General features: G+C 39.4%; 3 protein-coding genes across 5 annotated transcripts; 1 reads left to right on the plus strand and 2 right to left on the minus strand.

The window, feature by feature from the left end:
• Nucleotides 1–271: 271 nt before the first annotated feature.
• Nucleotides 272–1,578, plus strand: LOC136408220 (antifreeze protein Maxi-like). 2 transcript variants are annotated; one of them, XM_066389096.1, is made up of 6 exons: nucleotides 272–347; nucleotides 444–483; nucleotides 545–661; nucleotides 711–877; nucleotides 930–1,137; nucleotides 1,191–1,576. In XM_066389096.1, exons 2-6 carry the CDS (start codon nucleotides 450–452, stop codon nucleotides 1,472–1,474), a joined length of 810 nt encoding a protein of 269 aa, XP_066245193.1. In that variant the 5' UTR covers nucleotides 272–347; nucleotides 444–449; the 3' UTR covers nucleotides 1,475–1,576. The 2 variants fall into 2 exon arrangements, with proteins under 2 accessions (XP_066245193.1, XP_066245194.1); XM_066389097.1 differs by having other exon boundaries at nucleotides 303–347; nucleotides 423–483; nucleotides 1,191–1,578.
• A 533-nt stretch (nucleotides 1,579–2,111) lies between these two features.
• On the minus strand, nucleotides 2,112–18,717 carry LOC136408361 (uncharacterized). The gene is made up of 9 exons (XM_066389299.1): nucleotides 18,465–18,717; nucleotides 11,247–11,504; nucleotides 10,855–11,095; nucleotides 9,752–9,878; nucleotides 9,580–9,698; nucleotides 9,343–9,521; nucleotides 9,120–9,274; nucleotides 8,707–9,065; nucleotides 2,112–2,494 (listed from the first exon to the last, which is right to left on the minus strand). Exons 2-9 carry the CDS (start codon nucleotides 11,396–11,398, stop codon nucleotides 2,291–2,293), a joined length of 1,536 nt encoding a protein of 511 aa, XP_066245396.1. The 5' UTR covers nucleotides 11,399–11,504; nucleotides 18,465–18,717; the 3' UTR covers nucleotides 2,112–2,290.
• Nucleotides 18,718–20,898: 2,181 nt separating this feature from the next.
• ThrRS (threonine--tRNA ligase) lies at nucleotides 20,899–23,869 on the minus strand. 2 transcript variants are annotated; one of them, XM_066389842.1, is made up of 9 exons: nucleotides 23,751–23,869; nucleotides 23,251–23,492; nucleotides 22,950–23,199; nucleotides 22,635–22,892; nucleotides 22,440–22,586; nucleotides 21,973–22,358; nucleotides 21,439–21,925; nucleotides 21,220–21,382; nucleotides 20,899–21,158 (listed from the first exon to the last, which is right to left on the minus strand). In XM_066389842.1, exons 1-9 carry the CDS (start codon nucleotides 23,805–23,807, stop codon nucleotides 21,013–21,015), a joined length of 2,136 nt encoding a protein of 711 aa, XP_066245939.1. In that variant the 5' UTR covers nucleotides 23,808–23,869; the 3' UTR covers nucleotides 20,899–21,012. The 2 variants fall into 2 exon arrangements, with proteins under 2 accessions (XP_066245939.1, XP_066245938.1); XM_066389841.1 differs by having other exon boundaries at nucleotides 23,651–23,862.
• Nucleotides 23,870–24,436: the final 567 nt, after the last annotated feature.

The following is a 24,436-nucleotide window of genomic DNA, read 5'->3' on the forward strand; positions in this document are numbered from 1 at the left end:
TGCCTAAGGGAGATTTATTTAATATATATATTTTTAATATATGTGGGTATACAATATATTGCATATTGCAATTCCAGCACTTTTTGTTCCTGAAAGTCAAGAATACCAAACCTTAGTTTTTTCCGCTCGACAAAGCAAACAAGTAAAATTGCGCCTCACCATTTGTTTACATGCACACATACATATTACTTCATGATGCGCTAATTAGCTTTTTTCGTGCCCAGGCCCCTGTATGGGAGCCCCACTATTATGCCGGTAAAAGTATATAAAACCCCTGACTCCCCTTAAAAGCAACATCATTCAGTCTTCTTCCTCTCCCATACATTTCTGCGTTTACTTAAGTGCTTGTAAGTGAGTTTTGCCATTACTTTTAATTCGTATTAAAAACAACAAGCAAAATTAACTTCAAACTAATACTGCAGGCTTTCTTTTATTTCTTTCAGAGAAACATGTTCAGGTTTTTCGTCTTTACTGCGCTGTGTGGTAAGTTGCAACATGTAGAGTCCTCTAGGCTCTAGGAAGTCTAATTTGGTATCTCTTCCAGTGGGTCTATGTGCAGCGGCCAGACGCACCTCAGTAAGAATCGTAGTTCCTGAACAGCAGGCACAGGCTAGCAATCATTACGAGGAAGTGTCCAGCGGGTTTGAACAAGGATATGAAAGTACGTGTAAAAAATATCATAAAATCCTTTTGGTAAAACGGCATTTTAGATAGTCATGGGTCTGTGGATGAAAGCAAGGAAACCTCAGGAGCGGAACTGACTAGTTTGGCCCATACTTCTGCAGTCCAAGCCAAAAACGCCGTCCAATCGCAGCACACTGCAGGAAGTCAGGCCGCTTTCGGTATCAAGAGCACTCTAGCCAGTGCTGCTCAAGGGGTAAGTAAACGCGTCGTGATTAGATGTCGCTTCTGACAGGTGGCTACTGTAGGCAGCCCAAACTGCACAGGCCGCCTTGGTAGGCAAACAGGCCATCGTTTATAGCCTTAAGAAACAAGTGAGCGAGGCCGAAAAAAGACTGCAATCTGAGGTGGGGCAATTGCAACTAACCGAACAAGCTGCCCAAATCGCCCATCAAGCCGCTCAACAAGCTCAAAGTCAAATAAGCACTCTCAGTGCCGCCCTTGCTTCAGCCCAAAGTAGGTGTAAATTATTATCAAAATACATTAAAAAATTAACTCACTATTCTTAGGTGGTAGCCAATTATCTTCGAAAGCAGCTGCCGAGGCAGCCACGGTATCAGCATCTCAGCACGCGATGGTAGCGCAAGCTAAGCAGCGCCTAAACACCCTGATTCATCAGCTGCAAGAAGCAGTAAACGAGCTGAGCGAGACTGAAGCTGCATACTACAAGGCGGCAGAATCTGCACAGATTGCGCAATCGAATGCCGCAGCTGCGGGTGCAGCTGTGGTAGCTGCCAGCGCCAAATCCGAACAAAGTTCTGGAGGATCTGAAGGGCACTATGGACACCGCTGAAATGACACATGGCATAATTTGCTTTTCTTCGTAAATTAGGTCGTTGTGACATATTAATGAGTTTCTAATTGTTGTAAATAAATACATAATGAATCGACAGTTTATAATTGTTGCATTTGAAAATAATGTCGCTAATGTGGTACATTCCTATTTTGGCAAAACAAATATGTCACCTCCATCTGTTGGTCACGAGAAGTAGTAGCACGCATTTGTTGCAGTAGTATGCCGAGTGATGGTGCTGGCAATTTCAAGTGTTTTGAATGGAATTGCAAATTGGCTTGTGAATCGTTTACATTGTTTATGTTATATTTTGCACTTTAAAAACTGAAACATGAAGAAGTGCTTAGAAGACGTTGAATACTCGTATGTATATATTTTGCAGTGCGTGTCTAACAGCCATAATGAAACTGCCACCTACCGTCCTGCTCCAGTACTACTAGAAAATCTTGTTTCGTTGTCGCCACCATCGGTTGTATGCTTTGTATACCTTCACGCAAGCGCCCAGAATCCTTTGAAGCGTGAATCCATATTAATACCGTAGTTAATAGATGGCACTGTAAAGACGAAACTTTAGGATGTAATTTCGAGCTCTTCATGTCCCTATTTAATACAAAATCCTAGTACATACTTTTTAGGGTTTATTAATGTTATAAATACTATTTTCACTAATAAATACTTAGAAGCTAAACGCGACTAAATTAATAAAATTAGAACGATCACAATGTTTCGTAGGTCAAAAACAATACAAAATACCCTAAACAATTAAGTTTGTGGGCGGAAGCCCCTAAATATGGCCGCGTTGCATTCTCTGCTAAGTCACACCATACTGCCGAACATGCGCTTGCCTCTGGTCAAGATCAGACTGACCGCCATCACAGACAAAAGGAAGAAGACCAGGCCGAGGAACGAGGTGAGCACGCGACAGCGAAAACGCCATTTTTTGTCCTCGCGTAGCCGCTTTGATAGCAGTTCTGATCTTGGCACATCCAGAGTGAAGTCTGTTTCGGGACGTCCTCCTGGCTAAAAAATAAACAATACAAATTTTACACATAGAGGTCTTGAAAACACTGATTGATGTTTTAAGGCGCATTCACCATGCTGTCAAGTAAACGTCAAGTTTCGCGAACTTTTTCTTCTTGAGATCAACTTAGCAACGTGCTGACATGAATGAGTACATCTATGAAGTAGCGACCTGAGTGTAGTCACCCTGTGTTTTTCCGTCCCCCCTTAGACCCCCTCAAGGCCTAAGGGCGTTTTCACCCGCTCATTATGTGCGGAGCGATGAGATTGCATCAGTGCCAGATTTGATCCAAACAACTATAGCAGACGAAAGCCCCTATCGGCAGAATATCGATCAACAACCGGCCAAATCGATAAGCTCTTGTTTTATAACTATTGGTAAATGTTTTGATTTATTGCTTATAACTACAGTACAAGCTTATATAACTTTCATATGCGGGTTATCCCGTGTGTGAAAAGCACCGACATTTTTAGGGCGCCGCCCAGGAGATGGCAGTGCTAGATAAATACGACATTTTATTATTGCTGCCCACAATAGGCGGCGTGCTTTCTTGAGTAATAAGGAAACGGCCCTCCTAGAACGAGCCGTATAAATTTGAATTTATTCTCAAGAGATCCGGGTCGCAAACCGGCAATAATGACATAATGAGGTGTATTTGGCGATTTCCATGTGTTTGAATTTCGAATTTGCATAGACGGCGGAAAATCGTCAATTAGGCAAATATTTGCTGGACAAGCACGTTTCTCGTTGCCGGCGCGATTTTACCCGCAATTAGGTAACGCTCGTTATCGAATATAATTAATTCGTAATTTAACACTTTCATGTAAAAATGACCCAACTGTTGCGTTGCGATTCAAACAAAGCCAAATTTTATCTGTTTGTTGCAACGCTTACATAAATCTTCTTTAATGCTTTGATAGCCAAACAATTGTTTGCACCGCCTCGAGCGCTCGGAGCACGCCAGTGCAACAACGAACAGAATTAAACTATCAATTATTCAAATTTCATCGATTCATACTTTCGCAATTTGAATGACACACATACTAAGAGTTCCGCACTAATACCACTGCGTGTGCAACTAAATAGTTCAATTCGAAAAATTAAAAATTTTACCAAAACCGATCGGATTTCTCCAGAATCTCTTGCGGTTACTTAGCCAGCCGCTCGGGCAAGATAAATGGGATTAAACCGTTAAAAGGTTCAGTCGTGTATTAAACCGCAGAAAGCGATTTCTTGGGGCACGTTTCAGGGTTGACGATCGCCACTCTCAGGCACAATCTACTCAAATAACTATTAATTTGTTGGTCACACACTGCGAAACTAGAATTTCGGTATTGTAAGCAGAATTATGTCAAAAATTTAGCTCACAGTAAATTTTTTCCATTCGCGAAACTAGAGCGAATTTCTGCGTTGAGTCAAACTAATTATCAGGTATTTTCACTTTCGTTGATCCGTCGACTCACTTGCCTCATTACCCCAACGAAACAAAAGACGCATTCGAAAGTGCCATAATTGTTTTTGTCTTGACGGTCAACGAAAGCAGAAAAAAAACTGACCAATTTCACTTGCGCCAGAGGCAACCCCATGCCGTTTCCTGGTACTACCAGGAAACAATACGGAATCAAACGCGTCCAAGCTAATCTAATGTATACAAGTGAAATTAGTAGTACCTAGTAATACTTAAACTAAAATGTTTATGTAACGGTTACATTAGAATATGTAATGGTGAAATAATGGGGTACGACCGCAAGAGAGAAACACAGCGTCTGTGAGGTCACGGGACCGAGGAAAGGCGTGAGAAAAACGGCTTTATTTTCGTGTCAAAATGCTGATGTAACAGCTGTGTTGTCAGATTGTTTAACATGGAAAGGATTTGGAAAATCTAAGAAAAGAAGCTAGGCTCCCGAAGAATTATCGTCGTTATAATTATCTGGGGATTTCCGTCAGAAATTAGACGCTTTGGGGTTTTTATTGCCTTGCAGAGATCTTAATCCGTGACCGTTGTAATACTGCATTCGACTAATAGTTAACATTCTTGTCACCCGTCATAATAACTTTTATGACGAAACAAAAGAAGAATGCCCTGTTGCCATTTAGTTTAAAAAACTAATACTACGTTTCATTCAAATCGCACGAAAATCTCTGTAAATACAAATTTTGTTCAATGAATTTGGTTAAAACTGAATTTTCCTTTATAAAACTCTCTATATTATTATATTTTTAGGTTCATCAAATCAGTGAAATGAGATTTCCAATGGACGACCCCGTGTTCCCCAGAACTTTTCTTGCTGCATTAGTTTTTTTGATTTACCATACCAAAATTGGATTTTCCATGTGTCTGTATGTTATTGCATTTTAAAGTTCATCAAATCTTCGAGAGGTCTCCAATAAACGTCCTTTCATCCATCCTTATCGACTTCCCAGAGCGATCCATTAAATAGCGTGTGACATGTGTTAAACAGTCTCAGCCGTTAGTGGTCGTTTTATTGCACTCGGCTTGAGTAATGGCGGACATTGTGTCCTTGATCCAAATAATGGCGTTTAAATAAGCGCATTCAGTTGTTGATGAGCTGTTGGCAGCTATTTCATTGCTATCAGCCTCGATTGAGTACATCAAAATGGCCGCCTTTGGGTGTTATTGTTCGCAATATGGCGTCTGACATGTGTCAAACAAACATAGTCAGGTGTTCCCAGCCATTTTGCTGCCCTTGGTTTGGGGTCGAGTTTAAGAAAATGGTTAGTTCAGATTAGTTTGCACTTGACGATCGAAATGTCTATTCTATCGAGGCACGACCGAGTTTTGATGGAAACGAGTCCGCGCGACTGTTAAACGAGATGCTTGAAATAGTAATTATTAATTGTTTTTTTTTTGCTTAAAATGCTGAGGCATAAATCAAACGGACCTACAAATGCGCAAAAAATGCCAATGGCTCGAATGTCGATGCAGAAATGTAGGCCGACGCACGCGGCTAACACGAATATGTCAATATGGCCGCGATATTTATTGATTAGGGCAGTGCCGTGCTTTTGGGGGTTCTCTTCGAGCTTCGTCCTCACTGGAGCGTTTAAAGCGACCAATTGGACCACGCCTAAAAAAAAACGGCGTTCTCACCCAGAATCCAGTCCGATCAAAATAACAACAACACGCGGATTGCGAAAAAAACCTATTTTAGTCGCGATATTTGATCGCTTATACGGCGGCCTTGGAAGGTCGTTCTTTCGCCTCGCGCGCAGATTACGCAACGCTGCGTGCTTGTTTTCGGGGCGCCCCAACTACCAACTTGGTTGACGCAACCGGCGTGCGGGCGACCAACGCCGTCGAAATTCGCTTGTTTTGGCGCTTTTGCCACCTTGGAATTTTTGTAATTAACATTCTTAGCCTCGATCGAATATCAGCTGATGCCTCGCTTTTCTCACATGTTAACTCTTCCACACTGTGGTGCACGTGCTGATGGCAGGGGTGTGACATATGGTTAAACCAAATTTGGACCAGTTGGCATATTCAATGGTTGCGTTGGGAACTGGGTGATTGGTCCACGCTATTACCAGACTAGTTCGCGATATTAGTTTTTATGTAATCGAGTTATTTGGGGCGCTGGGAAGGGCTCGGACCTCATGTGGATCACTGGAGATCACTTTCCATTTCTTCTCTTTTTAAGCCGTAAATTTAGTCACAGTAATTTTGCCACGTTCGCCAACTTTGACAGCGACATTGCTCGCAGCGGCCCTTTTGCAAATTTCCCAAATTGGGAGCTACCTTGAAAAACTCTTTAAGGCCACTTTTTCTGAACCTGATTTTGCCATGGCAACATTTTTCCGGAAATAATGTTACATGATGCCACTTCCATCACGACCCGATATAAAATGCAACAAAGGCGTGTCTCTCTCTCTTTTACCTTAAATGCCATAAATGCACTTCTCCGTTTGCGACTCGCTTGCGCAACTATTCCTCAAAAGGAAATGTCGCGCTAAAGCCACATTCTTCTGCACCGGTCAAAGAAAAAACCAAAGACAACATTTTTGACAATTTCTTATGACCCGCATTAGTCATTTACCAATCGAGTAATTCAGCCCGCAATTTGGCTTTTCTACTTTCTCCTGAAACGCCCTCGAGGTCCGGTGGGCCTTGAAATACCTGCGAACGTGCAGCGTTGCCACTGATACCTCACCACTGGCAAAATCAAGGACTCTGCGCCATTTTGAGACCAAAAAAGAAAACTTAAATTCTAACCTCCAATTACGTTTTTTTAATTCATAAAATTTACTTTTTTAGGGCGTTAGTGGCTTAATATAAAATTAAATGCGGCAACAATGGTGACGTCTAACCTAAAGCTGAAGATCAACAATTATTTTCTTCTTTCATGCTTGAACTAACTGCGCTTACGCAACCGTTTTGCAATCGTTGTCTGTGCTGACATCGACGTCGTGATTGGTTCGAGAGAAACACATTGTCTATATGCGGAGGATGCGCTTTCGATTGTCAATTATTTTAGCTTGTTAGACGTTTGTGGGGCAGCATTGATTAAAACAGAAAAAATGTAACGTCTAACTAAAATAGATTGTTTTAAGCGGCTCCAGCTTCGGGCCAACTGTATGGGCAGGCAGTGAAAAGGCACTGTCAAAATTTATAATACCTATATCGTTAAAATGTCACTGTCATTGTCAAATGTGATTTGCGAATTTTTAGCTCAACTCTGGGCCGGAAAAAAATTAAATCCAATCAAATTTCATGAGCAGAAACGTGCAAATGCCAACAAAGTGCCGCTTAAATGAGCGGCCACTCTGGGTTTACCCGTGAGGTCATTACTAATCATGCAGTAGGCCAATATGGCTCCCGTCTGATTACGCAACTGACTTGTCAGTGTCAAACAGGCGGCGATCTAATATTTGGGACGCTGATTACCAAACTACCAATCCGTTGACATTTGGTGCGTTCCTACACATAATTTTGTCCTATGTATGAAACTACATCATTAACGATTCGCAGAAATAGACCCGCAGGTTCAAAGACCACTCACGTTCAAGAATAAGACTTGAAATAAGCGAGTTGATCGACTTAACTTAGCAGGTAATCACGCAACGGCCCGGTTTAAGTGGCCTTTAAATTGGACCGTAACGATTATGATTTAATAATGACAGTCATTACTAATTCATTTCGGACGCCGGCTTTCACTTTCAACAGGTTCAGGTGGGCGTACCAATTAGGATGATCTAATTAAAATTCGTGGTTTTGGCGCTTCTACCGGGTGTAATTGAATTTTAAAACAATGAAAAGACGTAATCGTGTGTGAGAGATAAAGATATCGCGGTGTTCATTGCAAGAAGAGGCGATGATTCGCACGATTAACTTTCACTAAGACGATGATACTGTTTAGCTTTAATCAGCCTGCGAAGTCATATACAAGCAAATAAATAAGGATATATGGATTTATTTTCGCACGTGTTCTATATGAGTAATTTAAGCGTGTTTTAGAACCGGCAATTAAAGACATGTGCCGCTGTAAATGAGAATCAATCTCGAGATCAACTCATGTAAAGTAATCGTCACAAGTTAAATACAATTATTCAGCGATTTCACTGACTTCAACTCCAGTGTGGGGCAACAAAATGGCCGCCAACAGCTGACCTTGCTTTTTTGGCACATGTCAGACGCCATAATGAAATGGAGCCAAAACCAAAAAGTCGGCCATTTTGTTGCGCAATCCAAATGCAACCCAATGCCCGAAAAAGGAATACGTCAAACATTTTTACTTAAATACGAAACATCGCCCATTTTTAAAAAATTCATCAGTTATATTCTCCTGATAAGAAATGTGTAATTTACCTTAATAATGTTTTACATCCCGGTAAGAATTACTAACGAGAGTGATGTAAGCGACTTCATAAAGACATCCTTCTGTCGAACAATGCTTAGTATTCCCTTGAACGGCTTCTCTTAATGGGATATTGTTGCATTGTTGCTTCTAGTGGTTTATTGTCGTTTCCTAGTTTAGAGTTTTTTCATCGGCAAAAAAGAAAAATGGTAATTTATGTGCGGCAATTAATCGCGGTTTATAATTGATTAGACAGCTGATGAGTTAATATTTGCTCACGATACATTCGTTGAAACCTTTTTCAATTTGGTCCTGACTTTTCTAGACTAGGGCGATGCAAATAAGTGTTTTTGGAAGATTTTCTAGAACAACCGCGTTCTTGCACCTTAAATACTTACAAAGACGGGTACGTCCTTAGGGCTGACCTCCCCGCAACATTGCCTCCCCTCTACCTTTACCCCGTAGTACTGCTGCCAAACGCTAGGCTTCTCCACACCCCCCACTCCCACCCCCACCACTGTGGATACTCTCTCCTTTTCCCCCACCACTCCACTTTTATCACAGCAAACACCCGCGTTTCCATCCCGCGCACTAACTTTGTCCATCCCTGCCTTACAAGTTTCCTCCAACGGCTGCGCCGTTCCCATGTGGCCACCCTTGTGACGACATAGAGTGCCGTAAATGAGGGCGTTGCGAATGCCCCTGGAAATCGTCGAGGAGTGATCGCAGTGAGAGAAAATCGTGGATGGTTTACGGCCTAAATTTTCAAAAAAATGCAGTTTTTTTTTTTGTGGGAGATCGTAGTATGTACCATATAAATAAGGTAATAATGGGGTGATAGTTCGTCGACGACCAGGGGGGCTGTCACTAAAACCGCTGTTTGAAGAGCTTTGGTAAAAATCTTCTTCGTTGCTACTCGAAGTGCGCGCGCGACTACTAGAAGACGTAGAACTGTGGCTAAAAGCCCTTGAAAGTAAAAACATATTAATACTCCTTAATCGATTCACACAACTGAAATTCCTTTTATGACTCACCTCAACACCGAATTCACTTTTCTGCAGTTGCTCAAATTGACGCACAATCGCCTCATTTCCTCTTCGGTACACAGCCGCAAAGCCTCCAATTTCACCCGAATTTTCTCGCTTATGATTTTCAGCACCTCCTCGGGGCTGTGCCCCTCTAAAGCCTGATCCATACTGGTCAAAAGATCCAGCTGAAATTGAACCCCAACTTAACACGGACACTTTTAACCCGACCCAACTCACGCATACCAAAAGATCTTTGGCCGAGATGTCAAGGTTCTGATGCTGTGCTGTGAAGAGAAGTAACGCCTCGTCTATGATCGAATCATATGAGCATCCATTGAGCAAAAGTCTATGTTCCAAAGGACCTTAAAGAAGCCCTTTAATCCTTATTATGTCTAAGAAAAAAGGCAATTAATACCAGGCCAAATTGGCTGTGGCAAGTGTCCTTCAGGGATCGTTGTCAAAGTGCCCCCTCCTCCACCCGAAGAGGAGCAGGACATGTGTGATGGCACTGATTTCAGAGGTTTAAGACCACGCCCTGCTATCTACAATGCAGAAGTGATAAAGCTCCAAGTGAATCTCTCATGGCAAATGGGGGCACCAGGGTGCAATCAGTGCGGTAATATAAAGTTATCTGTGCTTGTTCTATCAGGTCACCAAACGTCGTCACAAATCAAGCTATTAAAATGACTGGCCTATTATGATTTATGATGATATGTGTTATGACAAATGCCATGTGTTACTTTAAATATGGACACTGCGCAGTACCGTGCGCGGAACGATCATAGTTTGTGAAAAATTTCTCGTGACGTGACGACACAACACTGGTAGACAACTAATATTGTAAATTTGACGCAGTCATCAAGTTTTTTCTCTACATTTTCGTCTGTCAGATAGAAACAAAAATTAAACCCAACTGACACTGACGTGTGATGACAGACATACGGCAACAAAAGCACCCGAGTACTTCCGAAAATCCCTTAGGTAGATGAAAGTGAATTAAAATTTTTTTTTCCAATTCGGATTTAGAACACTTTTTAGACATTTTAGAAGAAATGTAATGGATAATTCATAGACAAAACTCGAAGCATTTTTGTCATGCAAAACAGTCGAAATTTGAAGGCCCCTCGGGGTCTCTCGACGCTTCCGACTTCGTCGCGTTTAATTGATGTTTGCTATCTGCAGAGTTCAATACGAAAACGAAACCTTAACGAAATTTACATGCTTTGAATTTCCTGTGCTACACTGCGACTTCACATGAACATCACGAGAAAGCCCAAACGTTTCTCTTTCGCGTGACCCCCGCGGTGTTTTGCAGGGCAAACAGAACGGAAATTATGACCGATAATTGATTAAAAAACATGCCAGTTTCGGTCACCTTGTCGATTCAAGGCCGAATAAAGGGGGCGATTTATATCAACCGCGTTGACGTTTGTTGACAGGGACAGTCAAGAAAGTCTGTCATATTGTCGCATTGGTGACTGCGCACTGGTGCCTAAGTTCGTTGTCAGTAAAACTCACTCTAATTGACTTAACGAAAGATGGGTTTATATCCACCAAAGCCCCAGTATCTTCAACAGACTTAAAGCTACTGCCATTGCTGCCCTCATAACCGGAACTGCTAGATTTTTCACGAGGGGAGTAAGAAACTTCCTCCTCCTCATCATAGTCCACTTCAGGGGATTTTTGTCTCGAAGCCTGCTTCGCAGGCTTATGATGGTGGTGATGATTGGATTTAGAGAGGTTAAATAAAGGGTTCACCCTGCAAGTGAAGGTGTCTCAGAAAAAGCCGCCTTTGGTTTATTTGAACATCAAAGATATTTTTTTAGTATCGACAATGAATGAATATTAAGTAAATGGCACGTTTACCCTGACGCATCACGTTTACTTTTATATATATAGTATAGACTTACCTGCTCACAGAGTACACTTGCCCCTTATTCGTCCCTTTAACACCCCTCGAAGACTCGAACCCCAACGCTGCCAAAGGGTCATCGGTAACATTCTCAGGATCGGGGGGCTCCGAATGGGGCTTCCTCGGGGGGTCGCCCAGCCATCGGGTCATTGTCCGTACTTTAAAATCGGATTCTTGAGCAATTTAGGCCTCACAAGGGGTACGAAATTGGAGCGTCTGCGATCTGCAGGAGGCATTTTTTCGATCTGCGTAAGTCCTAGAAGAAAGAGAGTTTCTGCTTTTAAGGTCGTGGCTAGAAGTGGTTGGTACTTCTTTTTGGAGATTGTGGATGTCAGGGTAGCTTGAAATTTGGGGTTTTTTTTGAGCGAAAATCTGAGTTGTTCTGTCAACTAAATATTATAAAAATGTAGTGTAGAAGTGTTTTCGAAGTGGTTTGCACATTTCGATGAGAAGCTTAATTAATTTTCAGCTTATCGCGTTGTTTTGTACGTGAAAAGGACGTTTTGATACTAAACTTATGCTCATTTTGCAACTGTAGGTGATATCAAACAAAATTCAGTCGAACTGTCAGCAATGTCATCACTAAACAAAAGTGTTGCCGTCATTTCCAAGGCACCCTTCGCAAAACGGGATCTTCGACATTTGCCCCGAATTGATGCAAAAGTGAGCGTTAACATGTGACACGTTGTGGTAATCAGGGAAGAAAGCCGAATTCAAAAAAGTAAAAGTAGAAATTGGTGTCCATAAGTTTTCTCGAATACTTTCGAAAATGGTGGGATTTTTTTTTAAATTTTAAAACGGCATATTCTTGAACCCCAAACTGCGCAACTTCGTCAGAATTTAACCGACTTCGTGCCTTTAGCGGTTACCGAGATCCTCACTGTTGGGTTCCAAAAACGGACGCCCTGTGTAAGGGAAAATGATCAACAGCGCAGGTTTGCGGAAATGTCAAACAAGTAACGCTCTCATTTGATTTGCTGAAAATTGAGCTTACGTATTTTCAGGTTGCGTTTCATTCCGCTTCGAGGTATTTTTCGCTACTTGCGAGGGCGGTCCAGTCACATTCTTGAACGGACCGAGCAGTCACCAGAGGTAATGTTAGTACACTCTCAAATTACGGGGCGGGTAATAACCATCGATGCCAGAAAAATTGCAGCTTTAATGATATTGCGGCGGGTATTACCGGCATAGTCGTTAATAATGAATTTGGGTCGCCTCGAAATATTTGAATAACACTTAAACAGCAAATGCGATCAGGTGACACCAATAGCAATAATAAACAATAATAAACTTCAGTGTACTAACTGGCCGTACAAGTGGGCGCTTAGGACCGCTTTTTCGTGTTACGCCATCACTTAGAATTTCGTAAATGCCAATCTTACAATAACATGAAATATGTGTAACCGATGCATATATCCACTAATAATGTACTGTATAAGCAATTGTAATTATCGCACCTAAATCCTGAGGTCTTTCGGGCCACAGTCCTCTACATTAACAATTATTATATAAATGATTTAGTGCTTACAATGGCGTCAAGGAAAGTATGTACATATCATACACACATACAGGTATGTACATACACATATCCCTCTTGTCATATTAAAAGTGATTTACACAATAGGTTCATGTCTCGCCTCTTTATCGTTCTTCCATAATTACCAAATACCCATATTATTTTCTGTGTCATGAACATGGATGGCATAATGGAGGCGTTGGGTCACACTTGGTTTTAATTGTTGTAGATTTAATTATGCGTGTTATTTGCGCTTTCTACGTGACATATTGGGCCCCAAGGAGCGCTTTTACACTTTATTTGGCAATATAAACAAGAAATATGTTCGGCATTTATCCGTGAGGTAATTAAATGGCTCCTAATTGATTTAGTTTTATGTAACCATCAGGAGACGCCATTTTGTCAACAATTTTTGCGAGATTTTTAGCAGTGGCAGCAGTGACGTGCAGTGTAATAATTTACATAATCTCCGACAAAAATCGCACTCGCGGGTGTATAGAAAGTGAGTTGGAAATAATAACGAAAAAATGCTAATTAACGAACCAAAGCTAAGCAACCATCAATAAAACGAAATTAAGCGGTCTTTAGACCCCACTAAGATGTGGAATTCGTCATTACATTCGAGATTGATATTCGCACAATCATCCAAAACGCTTTCAACTTTCTTATGCTTTTGTTGTCCCATTGAGCGAGATAAGTGGAAACTTTTGCTGGCCATAAAAAGTGTAAACAAATATTGACACAAATTGCAGAATTCAGTTTTGAAATTAGCATTCGTAATTCCAAGTTCGGTCTTACTTAACCCATAGAATAATTTTCGGCGGTCCCCTGACCTGTACAATGTCGAGCTCTGCTTAAATTAGCCAAGCATAAGGTCGCGGCATTACAAAATTATAATATCGCATCATTTCTATTTTTAAATTCTTTCACTGATTGGATATGGGTAAATTCCATCAACTTCTTTTACCATTAAGCTAATTTATGAGGTATTGGTTGGTCAACACAGCCAATTTTTGTGGCGTTGCAGAGAAAAATTTTAATTAATGATCTTTAGGTTCGGTGAGAAAATTTTAATCACTTGCATCAATTTAAATGTATGACTACTAGCGATGCAGACATCGTTCTATTTAATTTTGTAAGTATTAACACAGACATGCTATATATTTGATCCATGAAATTCTCTCTTTTTAATATAGTGTTCTTTAATTGTCTCTTTTAAAGATTTAGAGATTTCGCCGACACAAAAATTCGTCACACGGGAGCAACGTCTTTTTATGAAGAACGCTTTGGAAACAAAAGAATAAAACTTCGGTTGTCAGTATTACTGGCGTTTCAGAGTTTCCTCCTTAATCGCTTGCGAAAAATATCAAATTTTCAGTGAAAATACATAAAAAAATTAGAAAAGTTTTCGCGGACTTGAAGGTTAATTTCATAGAACTACCATGCACATATATAATGAGTGTTTGTACGAGATTGTGCTCAACTTTGAACAGATAAAAATTGTACTTTAAAAATTCGATTTGGTTTGACAACATCGGGAACATGGTGTAGTTTACGTTCGGATCTCCGAAGTCTCACGATCACCGCTAGGTCATCGTACTTGGATAACAAATCTGGAGAGCGTTGAAATGAAATTTAAGTTAACATTTTGGATTCAAGACAAAAACTCAGTGGCGGACATGTGACCGTGTAGGGCAACGCTGTGTCGAGCACTACCAAATATCAATTTTTAATTAAATTTTATTATTATGTTAATTTTAATATGAACACTTTAAACTGGTTTTTTTAGAGATTAACGCCTCACACACCATTAGGATTTATTGCAGCAGCGGAATTGCACATTATTCTCAGTTATGTATATCTAACTGAACATAACATTAATTCATTACAAAGGGCTGGAACAAATACCCTCGTTAACATTTTGGTAACAAATCTGTCACTGTTTTCGGAATCTAAAACATTAGAGTAGAAAAATGAAAATAAACGAGAAATTAAAATATGTAAAAGGCGAATATTTAAAATATATGAAACACTCAAATTTTTCTTCTCCGTCGCATAAACATGGCGTTTTTTAATATGAGTCACGTCATCATTCCAAAAGGTTGTTTTAAGGTAAATGATCGGCAATTGATTATCCTAACTAATTAAACCTGTCATTTTTATATGCATATATATATATATATTAGGAACTTAAAAAAATATATATATTAGGTGTACAACTTTGCTTCCGCCGTTTTTGAATAGATATATGTAGCGGTAAGTAATGATCGAAATAAATAACCCCATGTGGGCATGCAGGAGCCTTGGGCACCTGTTAACATAACCTCATAAAAATATTAGTCTATTTGTGTCTTCATCATAAAGTTATTCGCAATTGAAAATGTCAGTGTACGAGCCAAATTCTCGTCATTTGCGGGAGGTTTTACTTTTCTGCTTCAATATGAAGAAATCTGCTGCTGAGGCTCATCGAATGCTCTCAGATACTTATGGGGAAGCCACTATTAGTGAAAGGACATGTCGTGAGTGGTTTCAGCGCTTCAAGAACGGTGATTTTCACGTCGAAGACCAACATAGCGGTGGAAGAAAGAAGGTTTTCCAAGATGCGAACTTGGAAGCATTACTTGACGAAGACTCGTGTCAAAGTCAACAAGAATTGGCACAATCATTGGGAGTGACTCAACAAACAATCTCAAAACGCCTCAAAGACATGGGAATGATTCAGAAGCAAGGATATTGGGTGCCGTACGAGTTGAAACCAAGAGATATTGACAGGCGTCTGTTCGCTTGTGAACAGTTGCTTGCAAGGCAAAGACGGAAGGGATTTCTGCATCGTATTGTGACTGGGGACGAGAAATGGGTTCATTACGATAATCCCAAACGCAAAAAGACTTGGGGATATCCCGGCCATGCTTCCACGTCGACGGCCAAACCGTCTATTCATGGTTCCAAAATCATGCTCTGTATTTGGTGGGATCAACTCGGCGTAATATATTATGAGCTGTTACAACCAACTGAAACAATCACAGGTGCTCTTTATCGAACCCAATTAATGCGTTTGAGCCGAGCATTGAAAAAGAAACGGCTGCAATACAACGAGAGACATGATAAAGTGATTTTGCAGCACGATAATGCTCGACCCCATGTTGCGCAAGTGGTCAAGAAATACTTGGAAACATTGAAATGGGAAGTCCTACCCCACCCGCCATATTCTCCTGACCTAGCTCCTTCTGATTATCACTTGTTTCGATCCATGGCACATGGGCTAGCTGACCAACACTTCCGGTCTTATGAAGAAGTAAGAAATTGGATAGAATCGTGGATCGCTTCAAAAGATGTCCAATTTTTTCAACACGGGATTCGTATGCTGCCCGAAAGATGGGAGAAAGTAGTGGCCAGCGATGGACAATACTTTGGATCCTAAAGGTATAATTAGTTTTTTACAATAAAATCGCGAAATTCGGAAAAAAAACGGCGGAAGCAAAGTTGTACACCTAATAATTATATATATATACTATATATATAAGTTCCTAATATTTCATTACTTCGTGCGGTATGTGTTAACATTAGCTTCTTTTTAGATATTCGAAATTGACGTCTTGCTCAAGCATAGGAAATCAAAGATTACCCATGCTTATTGAACAAGAGGACACACATCGATTTTTATTAACTATAATATGTTCACTTTCTTTCATTTTACGCTTCATTGATAATGATTCCTTGTTAACGATGCAAACATCATTCCATTTAATTCTGGTACCGTTATCAAAAGTATGCTGACATATACATACTTGACCTACTGAATTTTCTATTTTTGATATAGTTTTAGTATTCTTTACTTCTCTATTTTAAGGATCTAGATATTTGGCCAATACAACATTCCTCACATTCGCAAGATATTTTATACATTGACAGTTTTTGTGTTCATTATGCTTCACATTTTTGTCTTTATAAAATTTAAACGTAGTGAGTTTTCTGTTCTAACGTTGAACTTGTTAACACAAACTGACAACAATGAAAACCTCATTATTGAGTTCAACTATGGGGATCTTGGTTACCATAAAAGATACGAAATTCATTAAATTGAGGCAAACTTATGCAATTTAAAGTTGAAGAAATGCCGTTTCAGAAGTTGAAAAATTCCAATGACATTCAGAGATATATAGAAAAAAAATTTATTTAAAAAAAAGTTTTAATTTTTTCGTCATCTTAGTTGACGAAGTAATTCACCATAATTGACACTTGATCATTTAAATCTGTCCTCTTATACAACGTGGCGATATTATATTTGAAATCCGATGTTTCGATTTTTGTGAAAAATCAACTTTGTTTTTTCTTATGGACGCCACATTGAATGTTCACATTTTTGAGTTGAGTTATTTAAGACATCCCCACGTTGCAGAAGAAATAAACTTGCAACGATGAAGTGTCAATTATTTTGAATTACCTCGTTAACGAAGCTAACGAAAAAATTTAATCTTTTTTTCAAAATTTCAATTTTTTTCAAGTACTTCCAAAAGTAATCGGTATTTTTCAACTTCTGAAACGGCATATCCTTGAACTCCACATTGCTTAACTTTGCCCCAATTTAACCAGCATCGTATCTTTTATGGTTACTGAGATCCTAATGGCTGAGCTCCACCCTGTATATAACGATGTTGAACGTTGTTGGACGACACCTGTGCCCTACACTTTTGCAAAAATCTTAGTTTTGTCATATCTCTTTCACAAAAATCAAAATCGCTCTCTCAAAATCTCTTTATTTTCTGTTGAATCTTGAACAATGCGGAAAAACTAAAACTAGAAAGTGCCACTCACAAAAAGAGTTTGCCTTGTGACGAAATATGAATTTGGCGTGCGCCGAAGATCAATTTTTGAACGACAAGTGGATAATATAATTTTTGTACCGTGATTCTGTAGGAACAGGTGAGAATGAGAATGCATTTTTGCTGATGTTGATTGATAAAAAAAAATCCATTCGAGAATTTTATTATACAAAATTTTTGTTCTTACTCTCGCATAATAATACAGAATCAGATCTTTGAAAGCCTGATGTCTCCATTGCGTCGTCATCAAATGCGGTGTGCAATTCCTGAACGCGCCCCTATTTATACTAAAGGGACTATTGGGATAGTTGGGAAACACTCGAAATGCACCAAAATGCAATTTTAAAGCTGAGTGATGATTTTCTATAAGAATAAATGTGGTAACAAACGGTTTTAATTTGCAGCAGAGCGTGATATACGTCTGTAATTATAAACATTAAATTAAAGTTTTATGGTCTTTAGCAGTTTGAAATAGACCGGGTTATTTCACAAATCGAAAACAAAGAGCGCTCGTGCATCCGAGGTGGCTGAAACAGGTCTATATTTCACAATTGAAAAGGCACTACTTCTTGCAGTAATAATAAACTGCTTGTAGAATTTTATCGTTCGCTTTGGAAATAATATTCATAAAGCTGCTTTTTACATTTGTCAATTTAATATTGGGAATCAGTCGAGAAATTTGAACTTACTGCGACCTTCAAGTCGTTTGTTGTAATCCCATAAAGAGATGAGAATATACAGAATTCTTAAAGCGAAAACTCTTATTTGCACTCTCTGGGCTTGGTTAGATTTATGAAGCCTTAAATCCATTTTAACTGTGATCAATTACACTACTCCACCTACCCTAATCCCCCCGAAAAATGATTCTCAAACATACCTCTACTATTCTCCTCTCCAGGCCCTGATCATACTTCCAACATGAAACTTAATACTCCACGAACCACTTAATGTGAAACGAGTGCCCAACGATCTATTTTCGGTCTACCCAGCAACCCAGCGGCCCACCCGCAACGCCGCCGCGAACGAAACTGAAAGTACCGCTGTCGGAGAGTAGTTGGAGCGTGGTCGATGGCCTGGTGCATCTGCAGAGACACTTCTTGACCCTGGCGGGAGAAGCCAAAATACCACTCAGAGCTCAGATTTTGATTTTTTCACTTCCCCAAAAAGTTCTGTGGGAGTAAAGGCACCCAATACATTATTGCCGGTGTAAGTGATGCAAGAGGTGTGCGTGTATACCGCAGACTGCCCTTCAAGTGTGGAGGCTGCTAAAACATTTTTTTTTTCATGGAAAATTAGTCCCATGATACTCTTGCAATAATAATAGATTGCACGGTAATACATGTACAATTTCGTAACTCAAAGACACATCTACCATCTGGCGCGTTCTTGACTTTACCAGCACCTTAAAACCCGCTTAACACGGGAATGATAAAGGACTTTAATTGTTGTTATTCGTGCTAATATCGTTATTAAATGTTACCAAATTATTGCGACAGTCAGAAGAATTAACTACACACGTGCAAGTAAACTCGACTCTAGTGAAGACAATTAATTTAAATATTACATATTTGAGTCGACAGTCTGTAATTGCTCTAATAAGGGTAAATGGAGCTACTCTTCAGAGCTCTATATGAACATACTCTCATTACTTCAATTAACCTTGAGAAAGTTCTTTTAACATCTTAAATTACCTCCTTGAATATAAAAACATTTATTAAATAGACAAATAATAAATGCATAGGTGCGTAATTAAGGCCTAAGATGGTCCTTCTTTTGTCATACGTAAATCAGCAATTACGACCCAGTCTACGATATCCTGTGGCCCTCATCCAACTTAATGTCGTCATGGTCTATTTAGCGTTAGTGCTAAGGATAAGGCCAAAGACGTCCGTCATTGATTATTTTATAATTACACATAATCTGTATAAAATATGTTAATTTTATTTAAATGCGGTATTATTATTGTCTTCGACTCTGTTTTATCAAGGATATCTATGTACCAACTAAATAGCAGCATTAAAGTCCAGTGTGCCCATTAAATTGAATGATCAAGCTCTATTTTTGAGCATTCTGAGCAAATGATAATTCACTCCATTACGTGAATTATCATTAGCCAAAATGGCGTAATTTTATTATGCAAGCAAAAAGATCTAATAACATTGACATGGACCATAAACGGGTATTTGCTAATCAGAGCGTGACTCATGTAGGGCTTTATTAGATGCATAATATAGCCTTTTTGTTAACAAATGAAAACGCAAATTAAACATGGCAGTGCTGCTTATAAATTATGAATAAATTGGCATCTGTGTCACAGAACGAGATTTGATAAAGCCGGAAATACTGCCAGTATTGATGACGAAGCATCTTTTATCGCCTAAAAGATTATGCGACGGTTTTTTGGTCAATGACCAGAGAAGTCAACGCTCTGCGTTAGTGCCATGGCGATAAAATGCAACAAAAGAGCATCGGCAACGTCTTTGACCCAAATTCAAAATGGCGTCTGACAATGCCAGGAATGGCAGCCGATGGGCGCATTTCTTGTGTTTGCATATTTACACATAAATTGATTTTTTAGGGTTCCAAATTAAGAAAATGGGCCAAATGCCGTCGTCATAAAGCAATAATCAGCGGCCAAGGTTTTTGCTAAGAAATAGTCAAGTGACTGAACATGGGTCAATAGGTTATTATTGCCCTCGGTCTATATAGTTCTTCGGCTTTATTTCAACAATTTTGTCCTTTTTCGGTTTAGCATAAATTTGTTTGCGAGCTTTACAAATCTGCATAAAACTGTATTTTTAAAATAAAGCAAAAACAATGAAATTCATCTATTATGACGAATTAAATACATGGATGAAATGAATTCTATATTGAATATTGATTCTGGATATCTCAATGAAGTCCTAGAGAATTGAAAAAGTATCTTTAGTAACTTTTTTTACAGTACCTTCAAAATCGTAAGAAATAGGTACTCGTGCGGCTCCGCATCTTAAAAACCAAGAGATTTTGCAACCACTGTTGCTGGTTTACCGACAGACAAAACGGATAATTTAAATCGAAGATCCAAATCTTCTATTTTTCAAATACATATTGGTAGTCAAAAAAATGTGATACCTTTTTTTGAAAGTCAAAAATTTGTGAATAACAAAATGGCCATTCGCATATCATTATTCGTGTCAGACGCTATGTTAATTTCTGAACTAGAATAATTGCCCGAAGTTAATCTAATTTTTGTCAACCTGCTTTTGAATGAAATAAAACAATATTTGCTGTAAAAAAACATCAAATACTTTCATTTTTCACTATGCTAAGCACAGACGGAAATGTAGTACATCAACTCTTCATTTATCATAACTAGTAAATAAATAATTAATGCAACATAGAAACTCGTTATCCTTAACATTATTGAATGCAAAACTGACGCCTTAAAGTTTATCTTCTCCTTGCGCGTAAGTGTCCTTCAACCGTACCAATTTCCCTAGAAGGTCCTCGACTGAAACCTCTCCATGAACCACGTTATCCCTAGTGCGCACATTCACCGTATTGCTTGACTTTTCCTTTTCTCCCACCACTACAAGTTTTAAACTTAAAAACTGTTGAAACAAAAAATCAACTTAACCTAAACAACTTACCTAAAATAAAGTTAAATTGCGCTAACTGAGCGTTCCTAATTTTTTTATTTAAAGTATCTCCATGGTCCACATCCACTTCAGCCATAATTCCCGCCTCGTACAACTTCTGCTTAACTTCCTCTGCGTATTCGTCATAATTTGGACCTACAGGCACCACCATAACCTAATAAATACTATGTTAAACATCTGTGAATTACCCACCATTTAATTTGCGCTAACCTGTCTAGGTGACAACCAGAATGGCCATTTTCCCCCATAAGACTCGGTTAAGATGGCGATCATGCGCTCCACCGATCCCAAGATGGCTCTATGTATAATTACTGGCCGTCTCTTCTCCCCGCTCTCGCTAACAAAATTTAGGTTAAATCTAATTGGCAGTTGGAAATCTAGCTGTATGGTAGCGCATTGATGTGCCCTATTTAACGCATCCCTAATAGTAATATCGATTTTGGGGCCATAGAATGCCCCATCTCCAGGGTTTTCTTTCCAAGCTTCCCCAAAGTCATCCAAAGACTCACTGAGAGCTTTTTCAGCCTCATTCCAGATTTCAATCTCCCCTAGATATTTTTCAGGTCGCGTGCTTAAAACCAAATCAAAAGTGAAACCAAAGACTGAATAAATGTGTTTGAGAAAGTCAAGACAGCCCTTCATTTCCTGCTTTATTTGCTCGGGGGCGCAAAAGATATGCGCATCGTCTTGCTGGAATCTAAACAGCCCTTTATTTAGTGATTGAAAATCGAAAAAAAAACTTGCCTGCGGACTCGGGTGAGTCCAGTCAAAGCACCAGAAAGCTCATTTCGGTGCAATACCCCAAAATCAGCCAACCTCAGAGGCAACTCCCTCCATGACCTGATCCTATTATCAAATATGAGACAATGTCCTGGGCAATTCATTGGTTTCAAGGCGAACTTTTCTTTTTCCACATCAAAGGAAAACATGTTTTCTGCATAATGTGCCCAATGGCCTGAAGTTTGCCACAATTTGGCATTATAAATGTTGGGAGAGACCACTTCCTGAAAACCACGTTTGCGATACTCCTTTTTCATTAATTCCACCAGAGTGTTGTAAATATGGGCTCCACGGGGTTGGAAGAAACATGAGCCAGGGGAGAGTTCATGAAAAAAGAAGAGTTCTTGCTCCTGAAAAAATATGTTTGTTGATGTTAATTACCAACATTCTTGCAGATTGAAACCACATCTAAAACAAACATTTCAACCCACCTTTCCAATCTTCCTATGATCCCTCTTAGCAGCCTCTTCTTGGAACTTTTCCCATTCCTTCAATTGTTTATTATCTGGAAAACTAATCCCATAAACCCTCTGCAGAGTCTCTGCATCTGCCTTTCCTTCCCAATAAGTTGAAGAATTCTAAAAGACCCCATCAACCCTTCATTGAATTCATTAAAAATGACCCACCTTGGTGACCTTCAAGGCTTTAATTTTCCCCGTATGCCGCACATGAGGTCCCCTACAAAGATCAATTAAAGGCCCGCACCGGTATACGGTAGTAGTTGGAGTGTCGACTTTCTCATTCAAAATCCGAACTTTAAATGGGTTATATTTGAACATTTCTAGAAGATCTTGTTTGGTCATTTCTAGACGTTCAAAAGGCTGCTTCTCCTTGGCTATGTTCTTCATTAGGCCCTCAACATAGGGGAAATCAGTTTGGGAAATCTGAAGCATGCAGATTTATTGAAAATTCGGTAGATGAAGATTTGGACTATGACTGACCCCTTTATCATCTAACCACATGTCATAATAGAATCCATTCTCTATTGGAGGCCCATAACACAGACAACCTCCATAAACCCTCTCTAAGGCTTCACCCAAAATATGGGCAGTAGAGTGCCAGAAAACAGCTTGAGCTTCTGGATCATCAAACTTTAATAGCTGAACTTTACAATCACCTTCTAGTGGCCTGTCTAAGTCCCATAGAACCCCATTTACTTTAGAGATTACTGCATTGTCAGCTAAACCTTGACTATGAAGTTGCAATAATAATAAAAATCAGTGACACTTGTTGAGTACTTACCTAATTCCCCTAGCAACATCATACATTGTGGTCTTCCATGCAATGCCCTCAATAACTCTCCCATCTGGCAGGGTGACTTTAATGGGGGCCTCGGGTTTCAAAGCCACTTCAGCATCATACTGGGCTTTTAACTTGTTCCACAAAGTGAGACGCTCTGCTATGTAACTCGGAGGTGGTTTTAGCTCACTTACTTCACTTTTATCACCAGTTTCTTTTTTCATTTTATCTTTCTTCATTTTGATCTGCAAAAATTACGTTTTTGATTAAAATAAAATAACTTTAAATTTCTTTGGATATAATACGGTAAAAGTTAGAATATTGCATCATTTATTGAAGTATTTCCAGGTAAAATCAATGATTAACAAGGAAATAAAGGGGGGGATTCCAATATGTTACACACCAATGTGGCTAAAGTGCGCCGGTTTAAACGGGCCGCAGCCCCCAAACAACTTAAAATCTTCAACATTTTAAGAGTAAAAGTAAATAATAAGAGGGCATGCCTTGTCTTTATCGCTAATTTGGAGGTTTTTCACACTGTCTTCCACTTTTTCACTCATATTTTCCACAAAATACACACCACATGCATCGAAAGCAAAAATTGAGAAATTTTGACGTTTTAACACTTTTGACTTTTGACATGTGCGTTTGTTTATACTTATACTGTCAGGGTTATGTGTGCGTTTACCAATTGAGATGTCGGTAATAGTGTAACGTGCACCTGGAGTGAACGGGTTCATCCTGCGTTATAGTTCCTGGTAAACACGCAGGAAGGATCAATATTTAACAAGTATTCAACAAACAGAGAAACTGATCCAGTAGATTAAATACGCGCTTTCTTCTAGACGCTTTTCCTACTAAACCACTTTATTTTGCACAAAGTTAAGGTTTGCACTAATTATCACAGCTTGGTATCTCTAATACTAAAGGTGATATGGTACTTTATCTCGAGAGAGATTTTTAGGGGGTTGTTTTCCCTTGTAAAGGTTAACAACCCTTTCTGTTTGTCCACCACTGTTTCCCTAAATGAGACTTTCCTCACAATGCCACTGACCGGTGTAGATTCTCGGAGTAGATGATCTTTTGAGTGGTGTACCACAATAAAGAGAAATCTCAGGAATTTTCCTGCAGCGGAAATTGCAATGTCGCGCAGTTTGTTATTTAGTGATAGTTGTTTATGTTGGACAAA

This window comes from Euwallacea similis, chromosome 4, assembly GCF_039881205.1.
Source record: "Euwallacea similis isolate ESF13 chromosome 4, ESF131.1, whole genome shotgun sequence".
NCBI lineage: Eukaryota > Metazoa > Arthropoda > Insecta > Coleoptera > Curculionidae > Euwallacea > Euwallacea similis.